The sequence below is a fragment of the Patiria miniata genome, unplaced genomic scaffold (assembly GCF_015706575.1).
Source record: "Patiria miniata isolate m_02_andy unplaced genomic scaffold, ASM1570657v1 HiC_scaffold_3, whole genome shotgun sequence".
In the NCBI taxonomy this organism is placed as follows: Eukaryota; Metazoa; Echinodermata; class Asteroidea; order Valvatida; family Asterinidae; genus Patiria; species Patiria miniata.
In genome coordinates, this window is record NW_024037069.1 from 26,301,871 (window position 1) to 26,327,211 (window position 25,341).

A 25,341-nucleotide genomic window follows, 5' to 3' on the forward strand; every position below is an offset into this window, starting at 1 on the left:
TCTTAAAGGAGCATTTTTAGAGAATCTGCCCTTTTGGGCTCGGAAACATGTTTAGCACGATATGATAACACTGGGAAAAATTGTTACAAAGTAGAATATATGAACATTGATCCAACTGTTGTTTAAACATTTCCATTTTCACGTGACAAAATATTTGGTCTTCATAAATTGAGCCATTGGAGCGCTAGTTGTAATTTCAATCATGCATGTTGGGTTTCATTAGGTTATCCCAAACGTGTGTATTAGATTGCCATGTGTGCAAATCTGAAACAAGCATGGGACCTGAAAAACAAAAGCTGAATGTAAACAAATGGGTTGTTTTTCAATATTTTTGTGTGCGAATGTAAGACATTATGTTGTTTTCTGTGACAAAGACCTTTGAAATGTGGTGAGTAAATTATATGAAACACTCAATTCTTGCCAACTCCAGACCAAATTGCATCTTTAATCTGAATGTTTTGCCGACCCCGATAACACAACTGTTACAACTGTTTGCACTGGCGGCAATGGTGATTTCAAAACATTAGCTATATGCACGTTACAGTCATTTATGGCAAGAAAACGTGATATCAAACGAATCAATCAGGTCGTTGCAAGCTCGTCTGGCAGCTGTGGCGTGTGTTATCAATTAATATTGATAATTGGTGCCACAAAACAAATATACAGTCAATTACCAAAAAATATAACTGCGTATTTACACTCACATACATCATGCTGTCAGATAATACATTTTCTTTGTGAATTTAACCGTAACTACTCAGGCATTTTTTACTCAGCCCCTAGCGGTATCTTTCAAAAATCTTTCATTGTGTTGGAAACCAGTGGTAAATTATTTGCACTCTCTTTGAGGATCAAGCCCCATGCACAATTGTAGTAGCTGGGCTCTGCCTTCCTCAATCCTGGAAAATCCTGCAAAAACCTACATAACCCTTCAATGTGATTTTGAAGAATCTTGAAGTTGAGGGCTGATCATTTAAAACAAATGTAAGAATCACATTCTACTGTAATGAATGACTTTTCTTAACGACAGAAATACAAAGCAGGGATATCTTTCTAACTATGCTAACAAGCTGAAATTGCGACATTTTATAACAAGTAAACAAAACGTACTTTATAAATGTGCTTAACATCCATAAACACTGTACATGATTGACTTATAAGACCATTCAAAGCTTCATTCAAAATATGAACTTGACAAGAAGTGTTGATATTTTTGCATTCCAGAAATGAATACTTAAGATGTCTTTCCTTTTCAAGAATAGTCTTCATTTTGAGGTCAAGATTGACTAAAAAATCTTGAAACCTGTTTTTTTTGTAACAGACTTTAGATATTAGTCCCTCAAATTGATCCAATGCAACTTGAAAAATCCCTAGTGCAATCATGATAAACTTCAAAATGGTATTACTAAGTCCAAATTATATCTGTTCACACTGTGAATACACAATACAATGTACATGCTAAAAATTGCCAGTAAATGCTTATTTTTTTAAAATATGTTCCATGATTGGCACAAAGAGACTTATTACTGATTCAGTCTCCAAAGCACGAAATCACAATTAGACAACATATATATTTTTTGAAAGTTGACCACATGTTTCAGATTAAAAACAGTTGTTCAGCACTGTAAGTGCATCATCGAGTTACAGAGGAAACGTTACGGCTCCTATTGGATTATATGTAGTTCATTTTGTATTGGCATGTTTTTGTGTGTCTACGTTGACTTTCTGTGTCTTCATCTTGTTATATCTTGGCAGGATTCCAAGCCTCTTCAAGTCTACAGCTGTGAGTTCATGGTGGACGATTCTCAGCTGGCCTTCCTGGGTAAGTCATTAAATCCCGTCTTCTACTCATGACCACAATCTTCGAATAAACCACAAAGGGAAACAGACTAGGTGCATTAGAAAGATTTAACAATTGAACAGTGAAGTTGACTTGAGCAGGGTTTGAACCCACCACCTCCGGAATACGGTACCGGTGCTCTACCAACCGAGCTATCCAGCCCTATGTTGGCGGTTGCCCAGGTTTGTTTGTCTTTGTTCAAGGGGCGTTAGTCATACGCCATTTTACCCCGATATGCCATGTAGCCAGGGATCACGCCCAAAGTCACGATGCTAGCAACATCACAGAGGATCGCTTGACCACAGTTTTAGTTTCACAGTTTCACATAATGCATTTTCACACATAGACAAAGAGTTAGGCAGTTAAACAATCACGGTGGCAGGTGCATGCATATCTTGGTGATAATTTCATTGTGGAGTTATCAGGTAATTTATTTATCGATGTGATGTGAATTGAGGGTGTCAGTCATCTCGGCTGTAAAGGTGTCAAATTCTCAACTCTGTTGCTGAGTTTCTTTTGAAAACAGCCGCAAAAGGCTACTTTAAACCCCTGCCGAAATTTCTTGTATTTGAACTCGTAGATGACGGGATTAACGATAGAATTTATGTAGAAGAGGGAGCTGCACACTCCTCTGATGTGCTGAAAAGTCACCGAGTCGCAGAAGGTCATGTGACTTCTCCCTCTGGATGCTTGCAAGCAGATTGTAATTGCCAAATAAGCTGGCGTCCATAAGATGATAAGAGCTCCTAAGACGATTGTAAGCATGCTGACCAGACGCTGTCTAGCAATCACAAGATCATAGGCTGCTGCCCTTGCATGTTGCAGGTTCAGGGCTTTTGCTTGTCTTTTGAGAGTGACTTGTATCTTGTAGTAGGCCAGACTCATCAGTGTTATTGGTAGTAGGTAGTCCATGAGAAATGAAAGTACACCAATGACAATTGGAAATGCCTGATGAGGGTATTGGATTTCCGAGCAAGCCTGGTCAGGATCATCACTGGGTTTGATTGTAAACACAAAAGGTAAAGAGTAAAGAAATGGAACCACCCAGATCAGAGCAACCAGACGTGCAATCCGTGACGCCGTGACTTTCCTTTGATACTTTAAAGGATGCACAATAGCAACATACCGTTCTAATGTCACCAAGCACAGACTGTATGCTGACACGTAGGACAAAGCCCAGGACAAAAAATCAGAGGCTAACAGTCGGCAGAAAATTTGTCGTTCCACAGAGCCTGCCGGAACGTAATGAACGATTGCGCACTTTGAAAACGCAAAGAAGTACAGTAAAAATGCCTGAAGACATAGCAGCATATCGGCCACAGCCAAATTCACCAGCAGATAGTTTGTCATGTTGTGTAGGAATTTGACGCGTAGAATGACAAAGCACACTAAGAGGTTTCCCAAAACACCAATGACTCCTTCTGTTGTAATGATGTGGCAGATCCATTTGTACTCATTGCCAGGATGCTCACTGTCATTAGTGCTCAGTCGAGTCTCATTCATTGACGACATAATGATGGTTAATTCAGTGCAGTCTGGGTTTCTACAATTATTTTGTTAGACAGAAGTAGGAAAGTTTATAAGTTGCTCAGAGCAGATTGGCAAATGGACTTGCCTTCGAAATTCCAGAGTACATGTGTGGGAAAGAATATATAAACTTGAAGTTCACTTCAGCAAATATGGGCTTTATGCCGTTGACGTAATACCTGTGACTCATCCAGAAAACTGAACAGCAACTTGATTTCAGGGTGTTCATAACTGTCTTCAGTCGTTGAATTCAGTCACACATACCATAGAAACTATGAGTTTTTATGATAAGATATCTGCATTTGTAAGCAGTGGTGACTGTAGGTTTGATTTTGTCGACGCAATCTTGTAGAAAGTTTTCCAGCAAAGGAAAAAATCCCTGTTCATGAAATGACCACAATCCTCACTCACTGTCCAAGCATCTGCTGAACTATTTGTAAGTTATTCACAAATGAATGTGTCCACTGCCTTGTGTGACAATACAGAGCACTGCTTTCCTTGTACTTCACACTCTGAAGCAACCAGCCACTGTGACCAGCTATCGATTTCTAATGCCACAAAACAAAAGTAAACGCAGTTTCTTGTGTGCGTGCACCACTTCAGATCATGTCACGAAGTCACTACATCTTTCCTCTATATCTACATCTAAATTGATTATGTTGCCAAGAACATGGGAAATCTCAATCACTTTCTCTTGATTAATTCAAAGAAACCCACGCACAGATATTTATTTAACACTACCTTGCCTCCACAGACTCTACCTTTTTTCTTTCCACAAGCTGTGTGATCCACCGGTTGTGTGGTAATTTAATTTTACAATTTGCATGCACGTCCTGGTAGAACATTTAGACTTTATTTGGGTTGTGTCTCACATGAATCACTTTGTCAGGTTAAACATTAGAAATGTCCATATTGTTGGGTTCTTTACCAATTGATTAATAAGTTGAAAGAACGTGTACATGCATTGTGGAACGCTGTGGTCCAATGGTTACAGTGGGCAAGACACTTTACTACAATTGCCTCTCTCCACCCAGGAGTATAAATGGGTACCTGTGAAGGTAGAGACCAGAATGCGCTGATCTCGAGCTGCTGCAAAAACTAGTCTCGTGGCCTGATGAACAGGGGTAATAATTGTGAATTATTATTATTAGTAATTGTTATTATTTATTTATTATTTGTATTATTCCTACAAATGTACCATTAGGGAGACACGTTATCGTAATTTCTTCGACAATAGGGAGACACTGGTCATTAGGGAGACATTTTCATGTCTCCCTAATTCCACAGCCCCCCTTTAGAGGCACAATTTTACTGTCCCAATCGGGTTATATTTGTTGCTCGTGGTCTAATTAGTAAAAACACCGAAATTCGTGGAAAAAGGACACGGGAATATTGGGTTAGGGCACATTTAAGTTTGAGAAATTTTGTGCACAAGTCTATGGGGATGTCTCCCAAATGACCCATTCTCGGTCTCCCAAATGACCCATTCTCGGTAATTATTATTATTATTATTATTATCGTGCTTGTGGGAAAATTTAGTAAGAAATATTCAACTGACCTTTTCTTGAGTAAAACTTAATTGAAAATGCTTTCTGTGCATTGCTGAACTTTTGGCCAAATTTGAGCCTTGATCCATTTTGTTTCCGGGTGTTTCCAGCATTATGAAAGAAAATGTAATGTCTGTGAAAGAGATTTAAGAGCTCAGCTTTTAAACCTGAACATATATTTTTCAAATTGTATACGTCCATCATCTAGTAATGGTCAAGGAGAGTATAGACTAGGAGTTTTGGATCTTTTCTCTAAACCATTAATTAGATATCATAGTTAATAATTGGCTCTGTCATAGACATTGCATTTTCCTCCATAACGCTGGAAATTCTCTCCAGTGATGTGTTACGAGCTTATGCAACACTTTACATCCATGCAGATAGCCTAACAATAATTTGAGCAATGAGCAGTTGACTGTAAAACTGTCTAAAGCATCCCATTCAAAAAAATTCTGGTTTGTTTTCATTCTGATTAATTTGCCGAAGGAAGTTTGCATTCAAATTACAAGGTGTTCTCATTCTATCCGTGCACAGTTGGACGAGGGCGCCATACACCAGCCATACTCACTGTAGGTGCACAATTTTTACATCCTGCTCATATAATGGATTGTCTATTACTAATATCAAATGCTAATGCCAAGTACATGTATCAGCAAGTTTGGTGTTGTAGCTTTTGAGGTGCGACTAGAAACTATTGGATTTGGTCAAATTTTGTGGGCTGCCCCCCCCCCCCAAATCAAATGCCCAAATTCAAATCTTCATTACTTTTTTGTCAAAACATTTTGATTATAGGGCTGTTATTATGCAAGTTTCCACCCAACCCATTTAAAAAGCGATTTTTTTTTCATATTATTAGACAATTCTGTTTCTTTCTCACAATGGTGCCATCTCCGTGGCAACCCTGTTTCCACCTTTCCCACTGAAACAGCCACAAAAAGCTACCTTCAAACCTTGCTGAAATTTCTTGTACTTAAACTCGTAGATAAAGGGATTTATCACTGAATTTAAGTAAAAGAGAAAATTCAGGATCCCTCTGGCAGAGACGTAGGAGCTTGAACCGCAGAACAAAAATGTACTGGTGTTTGTCGGATGTAAGCATATAAGGGAAATGTAGACTGGCATCCACAAAATGATAAGAGCTCCTAGGACAAGTGTGAGCATGCTGACCAGACGCTGTCTAGCAATCACAAGATCATAGGCTGCTGCCCTTGCATGTCGCAGGTTCAGGGCTTTTGCTTGTCTTTTGAGAGTGACTTGTATCTTGTAGTAGGCCCAACTCATCATAGCTACCGGCAGAAGGAAGGCAAACAGAAACCCCTGTACTCCAACAACAACTGGGAATGATTCGCTTGGGTATTTGATCTCCGAGCAGGCCTTGTCCGGATCATCACTGGGACTGTTTATCAGTAAGAACGGAATCGTTGCTGCAAAAGATATCACCCAAGTCAGAGAGATTAGGGTGATCATCCGCGGTACCGTGAGTTTCCTTGCATACTGCAGTGGGTGGACCACGGCGACGTATCTCTCCAACGTGACTAAGCAGAGGCTGTACGCTGATATGTAGGAGAACGCCCACCCTAAGTAGCTGCTTGCCAGAATCCGGCACAACAGCTCCCTCTGCCAGGAACTGTTGGGAACATATCTGACAAGCGTGCAGGTCGGGCTGACAGTCAGATTGTAAAAGAATAGTGTGAGGCATGTGAGCATGTCGGCCACGGCCAAATTGACTAGCAGATAGTTTGTCATATTGTGTAGGAATTTGACGCGCAGAATGACGAAGCACACTAAGAGGTTTCCTAAGACACCAATGACTCCTTCTGCTACCATGATCTGGCAGACCCACTTGCCTCCAGTACAATCACCCTCATCATTTTCATCAAAATTTTGGCTTGAATTTCTTCCTGAGATATACATTATCCATAGCTCACTGTAGTCTACATGTAAACAGTATTCTTCTACTTGTTAGTCACTACAGTTTTTTCTGTGTTGACTTCTATGGCACAAGCAAAAGGAGCATGCTGTTTCACATATAGAGCTGTACAATGTATCCTGTCAGTAACTGTTTGGATGCTTTAGGTCTGTTGGCAAATTCTTATATTGTGTTCAAGAAGTTCATTGAAATCCAGTGCAACAGTCAAAATCTCATTCCAAACCTAACAAAAACCATGAACATCTTCACGCGTGAACATCTTCACGCTGAACATGATGCGTCTGGACGTGAATTCAGCATTGACAGTACTGGCAAGGGTACCGGTATGTTAAGCCAAGCCCTTTGCTACACGAATCCGTGATTGCGATCGGGATCGACTGTTTACACAAAGTGCCCTACACCAATATTAATCACTCTCAAATTTTCCCAAGTCATGCCTGAGAACGTTTCCCTAATGGGGAAAAAGTGGACAGACTATCTACTCTCTCCTGTGGATTAATTTGATTCAAACCTTTGCACAGCTCATAAAAAGCAATCCATTATAGATTGATTAGTTTACTCTTGGGTTATTCATTTAAACAAAGGGAAATTGTGTAGTACTTTATTTTAATCTCTTGGCTATGTTATTCCTATGTTATTATTATTTCTCTAAAAAGGTGGTATGTATTACAATAATGTCTAAGTATAAATTGCTTTTTCTGTGCCTCGAGATGAAAAAGTAAAGTAAAAGTAAACAAGTCAGATCATAAGTAAGGGCTCAAGCAACATGGGATGAACAATGCAAAGAAGTGCCTTGGCCACAGCTCATTCTAATATCGTGTTAAAGGGAATGTACATATTGGCTTTTGCTGTAATTTTCAGAAATGAACTATTTGGGGGGTTAGTATAATAGATCACATATTGTTGCACTGACATGTTTGACGTTTTGTGTTCGAAAATGCTGGAAAAACCAAGAAAAACAAAAATATTCAAGTAGTCTGGTTATCTGACTCCACTAAAGATGAAATGGATCAAAAATACCGGAAAATTGTAAGGTAAGGGAACCAGTCTAGCTGGCCTGCACCCGTTCATGAACATGGAACCAATAGCTAGCTAAACAAAATTTAGACTAAAAAATAATGTTAAATTTGGAGCAGTAATTGAAAAATAGTTAGGTTTTCCAACGGTGGTCGGCCGACCAGCGTTGGAAATGTATACAAATACCATTTTCTTGAAAATGGCTTCACACCAGGTGCCATAATTTTACAGGATGCTTTTCATTTACCAACATCCTAGTAAGGTATTTCGTAACAACTTGGTAGTTTTATTTTTCGATGTTTGCAAATGTTGTATTTTCCCTTTAATTAGGTTTGAATTTTTTAGTACATTCCTCACAAATCATTGGAATATTTTACAAAGTTTTCTTCAAGGCCTGTTTTCTGAACAGGTCTGACAAAACTTTGTATTCTTTCCTAAATATTTTAACAATTATATCTGCAGATTCAAAAGCCGACTTGCACAAGACAAGGTATCGACCTGATAGCTAGGTTGGTACAATTTGACGAATGGGTCACAATAATCATAATCACTCCAATTTTTACTTTCCCAATCCGTTTTAGACTTTCAATAGGAACCCTTACACCCTTTCAACAGAAATCCTCTTCCACTGTCTTTCCTCACACGTTTATCATCAAAAATATAAATGGTATTGACTCACTCTTGGATTATCAGGGCTTCACTAGCGGTTATGTGAAGTAGGATTCATCACTATATCTACACTGTTTTTACATTGCTGACCGAAACAGCTGTGAAAAGCTACCTTCAGACCTTGCCGAAATTTCTTGTATTTGAATTCGTAGATGATGGGATTAACGACCGAATTGAGATAAAGAAGAATATTGCAGGCACCTCTGAGGTAGCTGTAGTTTGGAGAATTGCAGATGGACCACATGGGGTCAGTTTGTGACGGATGTAAGCAGATGAGGGACTCGACATGACCAGGTGTCAACAGAACTATTAGAGCTCCTAAGACGATTGTAAGCATGCTGACCAGACGCTGTCTAGCAATCACAAGATCATAGGCTGCTGCCCTTGCATGTTCCATTTTCAGAGCACTGGCTTGCCTTTTTAGAGTGAGTTGCATCTTGTAGTAGGCCAAACTCATCAATGTTATGGGCAGTAGGTAACCGACAAGAAATGATAGCACGTGTGTAATGCGTGCGTCATGGGGACGTTCGGTACTTGAACAAACCTTGTTAGGATCCCGGCTCCCTTTGTTTGTGAATAGTATAGGTACAGAAAACAGGAGCGAAATCGCCCACGTCAGTACAATCAGAATTGTCATCCGTGTTGCTGTGAGTTTCCTTGGATACTGTAGAGGATGCACAATGCTAACATATCTCTCAAATGTCACCAAACAAAGGGTGTATGCCGACACGCTGGCAAAAAACCAATACAAGAAAGCAGAGGCCAACAATCGGCACAACAATTCCTTACCAATCAGGCTTGCTGGAACGAAACGAATGAGCGGGAAGTCTTGATCAGCAGAGAGGTAGAAGAAGAAAGCTTGGACACAGACTAGCATGTCAGCCACTGCCAAATTCACCAGCAGATAGTTTGTCATGTTGTGTAGGAATTTGACACGTAAAATAACCAAACACACTAAGAGGTTTCCTAAGAAACCAACGACTCCTTCCACCATTATGATCTGGCAGACCCACACGCACCCAGAAGACTCCTCATTGCTTGTATGGTTCATCCTTGAAATGTTGTCACTGAAGTCTTGCAGAAGATTTCATTCACTCCTGATTTCGACTTAGAAATTCCAAACAGAAAATGGTCTCATCTGAAGTGATGTCAACTACCTGTTTTTGTGTCCCAATGGGCATAACCTTCTTCTGTTGCTGTACATATATTATGTCTTTCACTTCCAGTGTGATCTGAAAGAAGCTTTGCGACTTATCCATCAACAGGCACTGTTGTAGATCTATGCACTCATTTTTATCAATGTGTCACCCACAGTGTGCATGTAAGTGCACAGCAAATAAAATAATTCGGAATTGTCTGTGGAAACAACTCAAGTGATGGACACTTTGTCAGTCTCAAGATGTGGCCAGCATACATGTATAAACACCAAACTGCAAATTGTCGTCAGTACTGCAAAAGACACGCTCAGTACATTGATACAAACTCTGTTTTAACTGACTAACATCACCTGCTAGTTCTAGTAATTGATACCTCTTCTAGTTTGCTGACTCTGGCCTCTGATTTAAATGTCAATGTGAGCAGCTGAAGAATACATCTTGCCTCGATTGGTTTCAACATGTAACACGCAGAACTGATATTTACCCCACTTTCCTAAAAGGTAGTTAAAAATTAATTAACTTGTTAACAATGCTGTCAGTAATGTTTAACAAGCTGTTGATAGATTAACTCCAATATTGCGGGGCTGACATATACGGTGCTTCCTATCTATCAAATGGTGCGTCTGTTGGCCTGTTCAAAAATGTGTTCTATTTAGATAAAATTCCATTCGTGTCTGTATGATGTACGGGAATCATGCAAGATTTACTTATCTCTCGGTCGAAAAAGAGAGTTAGAAGCAAAATGAATTCATGTAACAAAGTTGGCAACAGTTGCCAATAAAGAATTTTTAAAATTGTGCTTTCAAACATGGATGTGTTTTCAAGTTGGTTGCTTCAGTATATGCATGTATGGTTTGATGCTGCACTACTCATTCCTAACACCATCAGAAGAAATTTGTAATCTGCCCCTCAGCAAACGTTTTATAGGAATACCTCTCCATCACCATCAATTGCCCCTTTCAAGTAATGAAATAATACAGTTCCAAACGTTTGCTAATGAGGATTTATATAACTCATACGACCTCTTATTACTGCTACTGCATGGTGTGTACCGAGAGTTTCTTCATTAACATTTGGAAAAACAATGAAAAGGCTGCAATGTATTTAGTATCTCCATGCACTAAACTTCAACCAAATCAGATGTGTAATTCTCAAGACATTGGACTTTGAAAGATGTACCTTTAATTGCATATTTCATCCATAAAGATGTCATAACCTCATCATTGATCACATTATTTTACTATGACGTATGACTTTAAAGTTGATCAAAGTCTTGTCTATAAAACCTGTGTACATTTTATATGTGAATTGAGATAAAAAAAACAATTAAGAAACTGGATATAAGAACAGAAGACGGGCTTTGCCGGTCTTGTGATAATTAACTTCAAAATCATAATGTTGATACTTTTTATTCCTCACTAAAATTGAACAACATCACTATTAACTCCACAAAATGATGTTATAACATCTTGATGACATCACACTTTTTACTACTACACGTACCGGTAGGTCATATACTTTTTAATCACTTTGCACACGTTTCTAGTATGGCTACAATGTACATTATGAATACAACTTGCAAGTCACTGTCATGACTGTAGATGTCACACAAAGATTGTTTTATATTCAAATATTAAAACATCTTCAACTGAATTACATGTAATGACGATGTGGTAACTTCACCGTGTATTAACCATTGATGGTACATGTATGTATAATCTATACATGCATCGTACCAGCTGTTGGCTCCCATTTCATTATCAGTTCATAGATGTTGGACTTATAAAAAGATTTGAGTTGTTTCATGTAATGCATGTATTCTGAGATCTGACTCATTTTTGTGTGATCAGCAGCCTTTGTCATGAGACTTTACGCAGTGGCGTAAGTCAACTACATGTAAGTCTGCAACTTGAGCAACAAATTATGGCGTAACTTGTGCCATCATTATAGGTGGCGTAAGTTGTGGCATAGTTACTGAAAATGACCTATTTTACCAGTAAATAGTGATCGTCGTGAAGCTTGTTGATACAACTTTTACAAGGCACTCAAGGCTGTGTGTCTGAAGTAAATTAATTGCTTTTTTACTCATGATTAAACAAAATCAGAACCAAACAGCCGTCGTAAATGCTGTTATTATCCTCGTCCAAAATTATTAGATGATTTAAAACATTGAGCAGCTACGTGTAGGCAACGTTTTGTGAAATCGGTCGTAAGTTTATTGCTCAGCTGCACAATTAATTTGCAGCGCAAGTTCTATGCAACTTATGCACTGTTTCGTGAAATTTCGTGAAATCACACTGGTTAGATTCTTTAGACACATTTCTTGGCGATACTTTGACCAAAAAATTGTTCTTAATGAGAAGTTTCAGGAAATCAGTCTTTGGTATACCGGTACTCTCATAATGGCACCATTTCAATGTCAACTCTGTTATCATTGTGCTGATGATAACAGCTGCATAAAGCTATCTTAAGACCTTGCCTGAATTTCTTGTACTTAAACTCATAGATGATGGGATTAATGACCGAGTTGAAATAGTAGGCAAAAGAACAAATTGCACTGAAGTATTTGTAACTCACTGAATTGCACAAAGTAAGTAGACCCTTGCGATCTGTGATCAAGCAGAGAAACAAACCGATGTAGTCTGATGTCCATAGGATGATGAGAGCTCCTAAGACGATTGTGAGCATGCTGACCAGACGCTGTCTAGCAATCACAAGATCATAGGCTGCTGCCCTTGCATGTTGCAGGTTTAGGGCTTTTGCTTGTCTTTTGAGAGTGACTTGTATCTTGTAGTAGGCCCAACTCATCAATGTTATTGGCAGTAGGTAGGCCGTGAGAAATGTAAATATACCAACAAGAAAGGGAAATAGTGGATGAGGGTATTTGAATTCTGAGCAAGCCTGGTCAGGATTGTTGCTGGCTTCGATCGTAAATAAAAACGGTAAAGAAAACAGAAATGATATCATCCAGATCAGAGCAATCAGAATTTTCATCCGTGTTGCTGTGAGTTTCCTTGCATACTGTAGTGGATGCACTATAGCAACATATCTCTCAAATGTTATCACACAGAGATTGTAAGCTGATGCATACGCCAAAGCCCAAGACAAAAAGTTAGATGGCATGAATCGACAGAAAGCAACCTTTCCACCAAAGGTTTTGGGTACATAGTCAATGATTTTACAGTCTTTGTAATATATTAGACCACTGAAAATACGTTCTAGACACAGCAGCATATCGGCTACTGCCAAATTCACCAGCAGATAGTTTGTCATGTTGTGTAGGAATCTGACGCGTAGAATGACAAAGCACACTAAGAGGTTTCCTAAGACACCAATGACTCCTTCTGCAACTAATAACTGGCAGACCCACTTGCCTATAGTAGGCTCCTTATTGTCAAGGACTTGCTGGGTCGACATCTTTTTGGACGATGTTGCTAAAAAAAAATATGTGTTCGGTATAAAATGCAAGATTGTAAAATACTGTTGATGCAATGTTCATAGATTACAGCTGACCAAAAAATTGACAAATTCTTTGGATCAAAATACAGTACATGTATATCTCTTCTGTCATTATTTCTGTGGGCATCCGCTAACTAAGATTAGCCTTCCCCGCCTCTGGCAGCCAGCCGCACCAGATTCCTCCAAGACGTTCTCTCCTCTGCCCTTCGGGTTACAGACCCAAGGGACAGACCTGTCCAGTTGCGGATGTCAGATATAGAAAAACCTGGCCCTAAATTGGCACTTGATGAACATACAATGTACACAAATGATGGAGGTTTGTGGCATAAAAATCTATCTGTGTTCCAGAGCGACAAGATCTATCCCAGAGTGGAATCTTATCCCTGAAGATATCCGCTCCACACCAGACCTGAATGTCTTCAAGTCAGCCTTGGACGACATCAATGTTAGGAATCTAGTTAGCCGCGCCTACTTCAGAATCTAAGCTCGCATGCCTCATTTAACCACAGTGTACCGAGATAGTCCAACAGGGCGTTGTGTACACAATGTACAGTATACGAGTAGAAGCAGAAACAGAAGCAGAAACATCCAAGCACAATGTTGTCAGTGCTTTTCGTGGTCTATCACCAAGGACATTTCCACTTTGATGGTCGTCGGCACAGCCTTCTTCTGTCGCTTTACATGTTGGATATATTTCACTTCCTGTATAATATGAAGCACGCTTCACGACTTACATGTAGCACTGTTGTAGCTGCACTCAATTGTATCAATGTCTTCAACCACTGTGCTCAGTCGAAGTCCACAGCAAACAAATTCAAACGGAACTGTCTGCAGAAAACACTCCGGGATAAGCACTTTGTCAGTCCCAAGATGTAGCCAGCATGTGGATTCCCAACTGAAGACTGTGGTGCTAACACGCTCAGCGCATTGTCCATACAAATTAAGCAACTCTTGTTTTTGCTGACTGAAGAAATGAGTGAGTTCTAGCAATTCATACCTTTCCTAATACGCTGACTCTAGCCTCCAATATAAATGTGAATGTGAGCATCATACGTCTTGCCTCGATCGGTTTTGAAATCCATACAGCATGTTGTAATGACATTTACCCCACAGTCCATTAAGGCCATTACCGGTAGATGTTAATTAACTTTTGAGCAATGCTGTCAGTGATGTACGAGAGTCCGTTGATAGATTGCCTCCAATATTGCGGAGCTTCCTATCTATCATATGATGCGCCTGTTAGCCTGTTTAAAAACTTTGTTGATTTAGATAAAATTCCATTCGTTTCTGTGTTATGTCAGGGAATCGAGCAAGATTTACTTATCTGTCAGTCGAAAAAGAAAGTTTGAAACACATTCAATTAGTGTAACAAAGTTGGCAACAGTTGCCATGGTCCAGTGCTTTTATTCACTGTGCAGAAGAATGCCATGGTCCAGTGGTTATGGTGTTTGACTCATGTACAATGGTATGTGGGTTCAAATCCTGCCAGGAACATGGTGTTTGTGCCCTTGGGCAAGACACTTAACTATAATTGCCTCTCTCCACCCAGGAATATGAATGGGTACCTTTGATGGTAGAGGAACGAATGTGCGCTCAGATTCTCGACTGCCGCAAGGTTTTATAGCCTGGTGAACAGGGGAATTACTGCACAGCACTTTGAGATTATTGACATGATGGATAGCACTAGATATAATTCATGGGCCAAACATACCCGTTCATATATTGAAGTTGTTTGCTTTTCCACTGAACCCGTTTCCTGAGTCATGACTTCCTTAATCAACTGATTGATGAACGCCATCAAACACACATGAATGCTGAAAAGAGGACAAGTGATCACTGGATAAATGTACACACCCACCCACATGAAAACTGGTTTTATAGTGAAGCAGCATGATTCAAATTTGATAAATAATGATATATAAACTATATTTGATGTTTAAAGCCTTAACCCTGTAACCGCCATGTGTTTTTTCTTAAGATACCCTGCTGAATGCAACAACATTTTCAAAGTTAAAATGAGATCCCTGTTACCTGAATGAATTTAAAACTGTAAAAAAAATATCTGGTAACAGAATGATGACGTATCATAATACAAAGTGTTTCATATTGATGCATGACACTTTATTATTGAACTAAGTTTAGGGCAGCTGTGTTAGTCCCACTAATACACATGGAAAAGTTACACAACGTTTTGAAGACTATGGGCTCTGTACACAAGTACCCCTTCAACGGCCAGGAAAAGAGAGTTGGGGAAGATCTCGACTGGTTCCCGGTCCATCCACTGCGTATTTCAAATGATCCAAAGTTATTGGGGGCAGTGATTAGTCTGGGAGACATTGTTACTTTAATAACGTATTCGCGCGCCGATGACGGCTTGACGCTCACGCGCAAAGACGCTATGGCTTAGCTTTGAGCACATTCAGGATATTAAAGTTGTGTGTACTTCGCGTGCGAACCATTACATTACAGTACGTACACATGGTGTCCCGTCCAAGTGGCTCTCAAAAGTGTTGAAACGCGCCCTCTGTTGTTGGCGCACAGAGCCCATCTATAAGTTAACAATATCTTTCAAGGCAACAACTACTTCATCAGATTTGATGAAGTGATAATTTACCAAATTAGTCAGTAGCATAAACTATAAGTGCTGGTACATGTGCTAAATGCAGCGTTATTACTAGACATGTTTAAAAGTAACAGTATGACAAAGTAATAAAGTGGCATATTCTCAGATAATGTATGCTTGAAATTAAAGTTCAACTATCAAGTGGTGTGAAAGAAATTCCATTTTCAAATTCTATCAATTCCATTTAATTCTAACATTCACATGTAAAACACAAACTCTTTATTCCCACCAAGTTTCAATATTGTCTGATTTTGCTGTGAGTTTTAAACAAACATTGCATTCTTAACGTCATGACCTCACATGTTTCTATATGTTGTAAAGAAAAAGAGTTTTGAATTGAGCTTTTTTGTTCATTAGATACCTAGAAACAATTTAATATTTAAAATTCAAGAAATTAATTGCACAATGTCATCATTATGACTTCACTTCAAATTTAGCTTTTGCAATATACCGGTATTTAGTATCTCCATGCACCAACTTCAACCATATAAGATGTGTAATTCTCAAGACATTGGACTTGGAAAGATGGACCTTAATTGCATTACTCACCCATACAGATGTCATAATCACATCATTCATCACAACATGACTTTACTATGACGTATGTATTTACCAAAATGATTAGGATGTGACATGAAGGCCGACAAAAGTCTGGTCTAAAAAACCATACTTAGAATTTCTATGTGAGTTGGTATCAAAAAACAAGATTAAGAAACTAGATATCTATGTTCTTAAACAGAAGAAGAGCTTTCAAGCTTTCTAGTATTCCTACACTTCCTACTTTTTCCTACTTTTTTTTTACCTTGCTCCTACTTTTTCTACTGTTTTCTTGAAATTTCTTCTTTTGCTTACTTTTTTGTCCCACAAGTCCGAAAAATTAAGACATACGTTGTATCTTTTGTGCTGAAATATTCAAATATCTTCAAATGAATTAATGATGATGTGGTAGCTTCACCGTGTATTAAACATTTATGGTACATACATGTATACAAGTAATCTATACAATACAACACAACACAATACAATCAAGTCATTTGTAAAGTGCTCTTACTCATAAATGGGTTCAGACACATTATTTAGTGTCACTTTGAAAAGAAAAATTCTTAAAAAAACGAATTTCCAGAAACCAATCTTCAATTCCTGAGCAAGCCAGGTCTGGATCATTGCTGGGTTTGATTAGAAATAAACATGGTAACGAAAGGGATGTCACCCAGATGAGAGTAATCAGAGTTTTCATCTGTGTTGCTGTGAGTTTCCTTGCATACTGTAGTGGATGCACTATTGTGACATACAGTAAACTCCGGCCAAGTGGACATCGTTCAACTCGTCAAATTGCTCAAGTCAGCCGTCTGACTAAAGTTCCTATTGTCTGTAATGCATTTCCATTAAATTTTTATTTTCTAAGTCAGCTTTTACAAGTCGCCATTTCGCTCAAGTCGTCGTGTTAGTCTCGGTCCCCTTTCCATAAAAAGCGTAACAAAATCCTTTGTGTAAGTCGGCGTTTAAAAAAACCCGCATTGGCATCGACTTCCTGCACTGCGGTAGGCAAGAAGTGCCAAGTGAAAAGTGGTTTGGCTGGCATGGCCCACGTGATCGCTGCATGCATCGGTGTTGCTGCAAGGCCAAGCCAAGGGGTTTCCCACTATGCATCGTGAGCATATCAATACCAGTACCCGCTTTAGTCCTGTACGCATGCGCTCTGTCCATTTTCGGAGTCGTCTTACTGAATGATGTAGTCAATACAACGCACGCATTTAATTTGTAACTGTACACGTATATGTACATGTATCACTATTTTGTACACGTGGTCTCGACTATCAATACCCCAAACGTGATGATAAAATGTGAGGAGTAATTCGCTGGAATCAACTCAAACATTAAGGAGATAAACCAGTGTAAATTGAAGCCAATTAGTGCAATGAAACATATGTGCAAAATGACCATTCATGTAAGTCGGCAAAACGACGACTTACAGCCGATGTCAGCATTCACATAAATTTCTGGGTCCCGAGAGTGCCGATTAGGCCGAAGTTTACTGTATCTCTTGATTGTTAGAACACAGAGTTGTAAGCAGATGCATACGACAAAGCCCATTCTAAAAAGTAAGATTGCAGGAATCAGCAGAAAACAACCTTTCCACCAATGTGTTTGGCACATACCGTCAGTCAATTATTTTACGGTATTCGTCATCAATTAGACTAAAGAAAATACATTCTAGACACAGCAGCATATAAGCCACAGCCAAATTCACCAGCAGATACATGTAGTTTTTCCTGTTGTGTAGGAATTTGACACGTAGAATGATGAAGCACACTAAGAGATTTCCCAAGACACCAATGACTCCTTCTGCAACTAATAACTGGCAGACCCACTTGCCAAAAGTTGGCTCCTTATTGTGAAGAGTTGCTGGGTTGAATTCATGGCTGACATTTTGGGGAAATGATGTTGCTGAAAAAAAATTGCGTCCCGTAAATATTTGATTGTTAAATAAGGTTGCTACAATGCTCATAATTTAAAGTTTGCCCATAAAATTGACAAGAAAAAGATTCTTTGGACCAAAATATGCACATGGCCCTAAATTGGCACTTGATGAACAATAATGATGGAGTTTTGGGGCATAAAACATGTTTTTTAGAGTAACATCCAAGCATCAAATATTGTCTTTGGTTTTCTTTTAAAAACAGTAATGGACAGTAACCTGTTTCTCATCTAGTATTTTGGGAAGATGGTGAGGAAAAGTTGGATTTTTTATAACAATTAAATTGTATGTTGAACATAAGCTCAACATTTACTCATTGGTGGAATAAATCAGTGCTGGCTGATTGGTAAGTTACTATGCTACACTGTACTATCCTACATAGTTAAGAAATGGTGAACTTGTAGAATATAACCAATGCTGACTGTATTCATAGGGGAACCATCGCAATGTCAACTGTGTTAGCTCCTTGGCTTTTGTGACAGCAACAAAAAGCTACCTTGAGTCCTTGTCGGAATTTCTTGTATTTCAACTCATAGATGATGGGATTAATGACTGAATTGAAATAAAACATAAAGTTTGCAATTCCTTTGAAGTACTTGAAGCCTTGAGAACCACAGAAGGAAAGTGGACCTTTGTCTGTAAGATGCAAGCAGAGAAGAGAACTTGTGATAGATGGTGTCCACAGGATGATGAGAGCTCCTAAGACGATCATAAGCATGCTGACCAGACGCTGTCTAGCAATCACAAGATCATAGGCTGCTGCCCTTGCATGTTGCAGGTTCAGGGCTTTTGCTTGTCTTTTGAGAGTGACTTGTATCTTGTAGTAGGCCCAACTCATCAATGTAAGTGGCAGCAAGTATACTGAGAAAAATGCAAATACTCCAAGCAGAACGTGAAATGTATTGTCTTGGTATTCAATTTCTGAGCAAGCCAGGTCTGGATCATTGCTGGGTTTGAATAGAAATAAATATGGTAAGGAAAATAGAAATGACATCATCCAGATCAGAGTAATTAGAATTTTCATCCGTGTTGCTGTGAGTTTCCTTGCATACTGTAGGGGATGCACTAAAGCAACATATCTCTCTAATGTTACCACACAGAGATTGTAAGCAGATGCAAACGAGAAAGCATATGATAAAAAGTCAGATTGCAGGAATCGGCAGAAAGCAACCTTTCCAACAAAGGTTTTGGGCACATAGTCAATTATTTTACAGTCTTGGTGAAATATTAGACCATTGAAAATACACTGTAGACACAGTAGCATATCGGCCACAGCCAAATTCACCAGCAGATAGTTTGTCATGTTGTGTAGGAGTCTGACGCGTAGAATGACCAAGCACACTAAGAGGTTTCCTAAGACACCAATGACTCCTTCTGCAACTAATAACTGGCAGACCCACTTGCCTATAGTTGGCTCCTCATCGTCAAAGACCTGCTGGGTTGAATTCAAGGCTGACATCTTTTTGGACAATTGTTAAAAAAATAATAGATGTTCGGTAAATACTTGATTGTTAAATACTGGTACTGTTGATACAATGTTCGTAGATTACAGCCGACCAAAAAAGCATATCCTTCTTCTGTCGCTTTACATGTTGGATATATTTCACTTCCCGTATAATATGAAGGAAGCTTCACGACTTAGCACTGTTGTAGCTGCACTCAATTGTATCAATGTCTTCAACCACCGTGCTCAGTAGAAGTCCACAGCAAACAAATTCAAACGGAACTGTCTGCAGAAAACACTCCGCGATAAGAACTTTGTCAGTCCCAAGATGTAGCCAGCATGTGGATTCCCAACTACAAGACTGTGGTGCTCTTAGTTTGTTGTTCTTACTTCTTCTAGTTTTTGCTGACTGAAGAAATGAGTGAGTTCTAGCAATTCATGCCTTTCCTAATACGCTGACTCTAGCCTCCAATATAACTGTAAATGTGAGCAGCTTCGGATTATACGTCTTGCTTTGATCGGCTTTTAAATCCATACAGCACGTCGTAATGACATTTACCCCATAGTTTATTAACGCAGTTAGAAATTAATTAACTAGTGGACAATGCTGTCAGTGATGCACAAGAGGCTGTTGATAGATTACCTCCAATATTGCGTACCGGTAGTTCCTATCCATCACACATGGTATAATACGCTTGTCAGCCTGATAAACTTCCATTCGTTTCTGTTTGATGTCAGGGAATCGTGTAATGATTTAATTATCTGACAGTCCAAAAAGAAAGTTTGAAACAAATTCAATTAGTGTAACAAAGTTGGCAACAGTTGCCATGGTCCAGTGCTTTTATTCACTGTGCAGAAGAATGCCATGGTCCAGTGGTTACGGTGTTTGACTCATGTACAATGGTATGTGGGTTCAAACCCTGCCAGGAACATGGTGTTTGCGCCCTTGGGCAAGACACTTAACTATAATGACCTCTCTCCACCCAGGAGTATGAATGGGTACCTTTGATGGTAGAGGAACGAATGTGCGCTCAGATTCTCGACTGCCACATGGTCTCATAGCCTGGTGAACAGGGGAATTACTGCACAGCACTTTGAGATTGGTGACATGATGGATAGCACTAGATATAATTCATAGGCTAATACGTACAAACATACCCTACATATATTGAAGTTGTTTGCTTTTCCACTGAACCCGTTTCCTGAGTCATGACTTCCTTAATCAACTGATTGATGAACGCCATCATACACACATAAACGCTGAAAAGAGGACAAGTGATCACTGGATGAATGTACACACCCACCCACATGAAAACTGGTTTTATAGTGAAGCAGCATGATTTAAATTTGATAAATAATGATAATTAAACTATATTTGATGTTTAAAGCCTTAACCCTGTAACTGCCATCAGTTTTTCTTTAATACCCTGCTGAATGCAACAACATTTTTCACAGTTAAAATAAGATCCCTGTTACCTGAATGAATTTAAAACTGTCAAAAAATATCTGGTAACAGAATGATGACATGTCATAATACTAAGTGTTTGATATTGATACATGACACTTTATTATTGAACTAAGTTTAGGGCAGCTGTGTTAGTCCCACTAATACACATGGAAAAGTTACACAACATTTTGAAGACTATGGGCTCCGTGCACAAGTACCCCTTCAATGGCCAGGAAAAGAGAGTTGGGGAAGATCTCGACTGGTTCTCGGTCCATCCACTGCGTATTTCAAATGATCCAAAGTTAATGGGGGCAGTGATTAGTCTGGGAGACATTGTAACTTTAATAACGTATTCGCGCGCCGACGACGCCTTGACGCTCACGCGCGAAGACGCTATGGTTTAGCTTTGAGCACATTCAGGATATTAAAGTTGTGTGTACTTTGCGTGCGAACCATTACATTACAGTACGTACACATGGTTTCCAGTCCAAGTGGCTCTCAAAAGTGTTGAAACGCGCCCTCTGTTGTTGGCGCACAGAGCCCATAAGTCAACTACTTCATTAGATTTGATGAAGTGATAATTTTCCAAATTAGTCAGTAGCATAAACTATAAGTGCTGGTACATGTGCTAAATGCAGCGTTATTACTAGACATGTTTAAAAGTAACAGTATGACAAAGTAATAAAGTGGCATATTCTCAGATAATGTATGCTTGAAATTACAGTTCAACTATCAAGTCGTGTGAAAGAAATTTCCATTTTCAAATTCTATCAATTCAATTCAATTCTAACATTCACTTGTAAAACACAAACTCTATATTCCCACCAAGTTTCATTATTGTCTGATTTTGCCATGTGTTTTAAACAAACATTGCATTTGTAACGTCATGACCTCACATGTTTCTACTGTATATGTTGTAAAGAAAGAGAGTTTTGAATTTAGCCTTTTTGTTCAGTGAATACCTAGAATCATTTTATTATTTAAAATTCAAGAAATGAATTGCACAATGTCATCATCATGACTTCCCTTCAAATTTAGCTTTTGCAATACTAATAGTATCTGGTTGAAGTTTGGTGCGTGGGCACCACTATCCTACATAGTTAAGAAATGGTGAACTTGTAGAATATAACCAATGCGAACTGTATTCATAGGGGAACCAGCGCAATGTCAACTGTGTTAGCTCCATGGCTTTTGTGACAGCAACAAAAAGTTAGCTTGAGTCCTTGTCGGAATTTCTTGTATTTCAACTCATAGATGATGGGATTAATGACTGAATTGAAATAAAACACGACATGTGCAATTGCTTTGAAGTACTTGAAGCCATTTGAACCGCAGAAAGGAATTTGACCTCTAAATGCTCCATGCACGCAGACAAGAAAAGTTATGTTAGTTGGTGTCCACAGGATGATCAGAGCTCCTAAAACGATCGTAAGCATGCTGACCAGACGCTGCCTAGCAATCACGAGATCATAGGCTGCTGCCCTTGCATGTTGCAGGTTCAGGGCTTTTGCTTGTCTTTTGAGAGTGACTTGTATCTTGTAGTAGGCCCAACTCATCAATGTAAGTGGCAGCAAGTATGATGAGAAAAATACAAATACTCCAAGCAGAACGTGAAATGTATTGTCTTGGTATTCAATTTCTGAGCAAACCAGGTCTGGATCATTGCTGGGTTTGAATAGAAATAAATATGGTAAGGAAAATAGAAATGACATCATCCAGATCAGAGTAATTAGAATTTTCATCCGTGTTGTTGTGAGTTTCCTTGCATACTGCAGTGGATGCACTAAAGCAACATATCTCTCTAATGTTACCACACAGAGATTGTAAGCAGATGCATACGAGAAAGCCCATGATAAAATGTCAGATTGCAGGAATCGGCAGAAAGCAACCTTTCCAACAAAGGTTTTGGGCACATAGTCAATTATTTTACAGTCTTGGTGAAATATTAGACCATTGAAAATACACTGTAGACACAGTAGCATATCGGCCACAGCCAAATTCACCAGCAGATAGTTTGTCATGTTGTGTAGCAATTTGATGCGCAGAATGACGATGCACACTAAGAGGTTTCCTAAGACACCAATGACTCCTTCTACAGCTAATAACTGGCAGACCCACTTGCCTATAGTAGGCTCCTCATCGTCAAAGACCTGCTGGGTTGAATTCAAGGCTGACATCTTTTTGGACAATGTTGCTAAAAAATAATAGATGTTCGGTAAATATTTGATTGTTAAATATCGGTACTGTTGATACAATGTTCGTAGATTACAGCTGACCAAAAAATTGACGGATTCTTTGGATCGAAATACAGTGTACTTCTTCTGTCATGGTTTCTGTGGGTATCCGCTAACAGAGATTAGCCTTTCCTGTCTCTGGCAGCCAGTCGCACCAGATTCCTCCAAGATGTTCTCTCCTCTGCCGTTCGGGCTAGTAGACCCAAGTGACTGATCGGTCCAGTTGCAGTTGTCAGATACAGTATACACATGGCCCTTAATCGGCACGTCATGAACATACAATGTACACAAATGATGGAGGTTTTCAGCATGAAAATCTATCTGTGTTCCAGAGCAACAAGATCTATCCCAGAGTGGAATCTTATCCCTGAAGATATCTGCTCCACACCAGACCTGAATGTCTTCAAGTCAGCATTGGACAACATCAATGTTAGGAATCTAGTTAGCCACGCCCACTTCAGAATCTAAGCTCACATGCCACATTTGACCACTGTACCGAGATAGTCCAACAGGGTGTTGTGTACAGTATACGAGTAGAAGCAGAAACAGAAGCAGAAACATCCACGCACAATGTCATCAGTGCTTTTCGTGGTCTATCACCAAGGACATTTCCACTTTGTTCGTCTTCGGCATAGCCTTCTTCTGTCGCTTTACATGTTGGATATATTTCACTTCCCGTATAATATGAAGGAAGCTTCACGACTTAGCACTGTTGTAGCTGCACTCAATTGTATCAATGTCTTCAACCACCGTGCTCAGTAGAAGTCCACAGCAAACAAATTAAAACGGAACTGTCTGCAGAAAACACTCTGGGATAAGAACTTTGTCAGTCCCAAGATGTAGCCAGCATGTGGATTCCCAACTACAAGACTGTGGTGCTCTTAGTTTGTTGTTCTTACAGATTAAGCAACTCTGAAGAAATGAGTGAGTTCTAGCAATTCATACCTTTCCTAATACGCTGACTCTAGCCTCCAATATAAATGTGAGCAGCTTCGGATTATACGTCTTGCCTGTATCGGTTTTGAAATCCATACAGCATGTCCTAATGACATTTACCCCATAGTTCATTAACGCAGTTAGAAATTAATTAACTAGTGGACAATGCTGTCAGTGATGTACAAGAGGCTGTTGATCGATTACCTCCAATATTGCGGAGTTCCTATCCATCATACATGGTATGATACGCTTGTCAGCCTGATAAACTTCCATTCGTTTCTGTTTGATGTCAGGGAATCGTGCAATGATTTACTTATCTGTCAGTCGAAAAAAAAAGTTTGAAACACATTCAATTAGTGTAACAAAATTGGCAACAGTTGCCATGGTGTCCAGTGCTTTTATTCACTGTGCAGAAGAATGCCATGGTCCAGTGGTTATGGTGTTTGACTCATGTACGATGGTATGTGGGTTCAAACCCTGCCAGGAACATGGTGTTTGTGCCCTTGGGCAAGACACTTAACTATAATGGCCTCTCTCCACCCAGGAGTATGAATGGGTACCTTTGATGGTAGAGGAACGAATGTGCGCTCAGATTCTCGACTGCCGCAAGGTTTCATAGCCTGGTGAACAGGGGAAAAAGTGTACAGCACTTTGAGATTGTTGACATGATGGATAGCGCTAGATATAATTCATAGGCCAATACGTACAAAGATACCCTACATATATTGAAGTTGTTTGCTTTACCACTGAACCCGTTTCCTGAGTCATGACTTCCTTAATCAACTGATTGATGAACGCCATCATACACACATAAACGCTGAAAAGAGGACAAGTGATCACTGGATAAATGTACACCCACCCACATGAAAACTGGTTTTATAGTGAAGCAGCATGATTCAAATTTGATAAATAATAAGGAATTACAGTAAAAGGAGCTGGTCTTAATGGACCGAGATGAAGTCGAGGTCCATTAACAGCGGTCACCCCCAAACCCGGTCATTATCACGCAGTAAAGACCAGATCCTCACACTG

At 39.3% G+C, this 25,341-nt stretch overlaps 7 protein-coding genes across 8 annotated transcripts in view; 1 reads left to right on the forward strand and 6 right to left on the reverse strand.

The window, feature by feature from the left end:
• The window catches only part of LOC119737543 (cleavage and polyadenylation specificity factor subunit 1-like), a 32,133-nt gene extending 30,264 nt beyond the window's left edge, over positions 1–1,869 (forward strand). For both annotated transcript variants that reach the window (XM_038211980.1, XM_038211981.1), the window contains exon 37: positions 1,756–1,869. In XM_038211980.1, coding sequence (XP_038067908.1) covers positions 1,756–1,854 — 99 coding nt within the window. In that variant the 3' untranslated portion in view covers positions 1,855–1,869. The remainder of the gene's footprint in view (positions 1–1,755) is intronic.
• Positions 1,870–2,286: 417 nt separating this feature from the next.
• LOC119736590 (neuromedin-U receptor 2-like) lies at positions 2,287–3,352 on the reverse strand. The gene has a single exon (XM_038210606.1). The coding sequence runs from the start codon at positions 3,350–3,352 to the stop codon at positions 2,306–2,308; it is 1,047 nt and encodes a 348-aa protein (XP_038066534.1). The 3' UTR covers positions 2,287–2,305.
• Positions 3,353–5,784: 2,432 nt separating this feature from the next.
• LOC119737544 (trace amine-associated receptor 1-like) lies at positions 5,785–6,910 on the reverse strand. Its single transcript, XM_038211982.1, has one exon. The coding sequence runs from the start codon at positions 6,826–6,828 to the stop codon at positions 5,788–5,790; it is 1,041 nt and encodes a 346-aa protein (XP_038067910.1). The 5' UTR covers positions 6,829–6,910; the 3' UTR covers positions 5,785–5,787.
• Positions 6,911–8,561: 1,651 nt separating this feature from the next.
• Positions 8,562–9,725, reverse strand: LOC119736591 (neuromedin-U receptor 2-like). The gene has a single exon (XM_038210607.1). The coding sequence runs from the start codon at positions 9,579–9,581 to the stop codon at positions 8,562–8,564; it is 1,020 nt and encodes a 339-aa protein (XP_038066535.1). The 5' UTR covers positions 9,582–9,725.
• Positions 9,726–12,002: 2,277 nt separating this feature from the next.
• On the reverse strand, positions 12,003–13,107 carry LOC119737545 (neuromedin-U receptor 2-like). Its single transcript, XM_038211983.1, has one exon. The coding sequence runs from the start codon at positions 13,102–13,104 to the stop codon at positions 12,085–12,087; it is 1,020 nt and encodes a 339-aa protein (XP_038067911.1). The 5' UTR covers positions 13,105–13,107; the 3' UTR covers positions 12,003–12,084.
• A 5,505-nt stretch (positions 13,108–18,612) lies between these two features.
• Positions 18,613–19,707, reverse strand: LOC119736592 (histamine H2 receptor-like). The gene has a single exon (XM_038210609.1). It carries the CDS (start codon positions 19,705–19,707, stop codon positions 18,676–18,678), a length of 1,032 nt encoding a protein of 343 aa, XP_038066537.1. The 3' UTR covers positions 18,613–18,675.
• A 2,523-nt stretch (positions 19,708–22,230) lies between these two features.
• On the reverse strand, positions 22,231–23,316 carry LOC119736593 (histamine H2 receptor-like). Its single transcript, XM_038210610.1, has one exon. The coding sequence runs from the start codon at positions 23,314–23,316 to the stop codon at positions 22,285–22,287; it is 1,032 nt and encodes a 343-aa protein (XP_038066538.1). The 3' UTR covers positions 22,231–22,284.
• Positions 23,317–25,341: the final 2,025 nt, after the last annotated feature.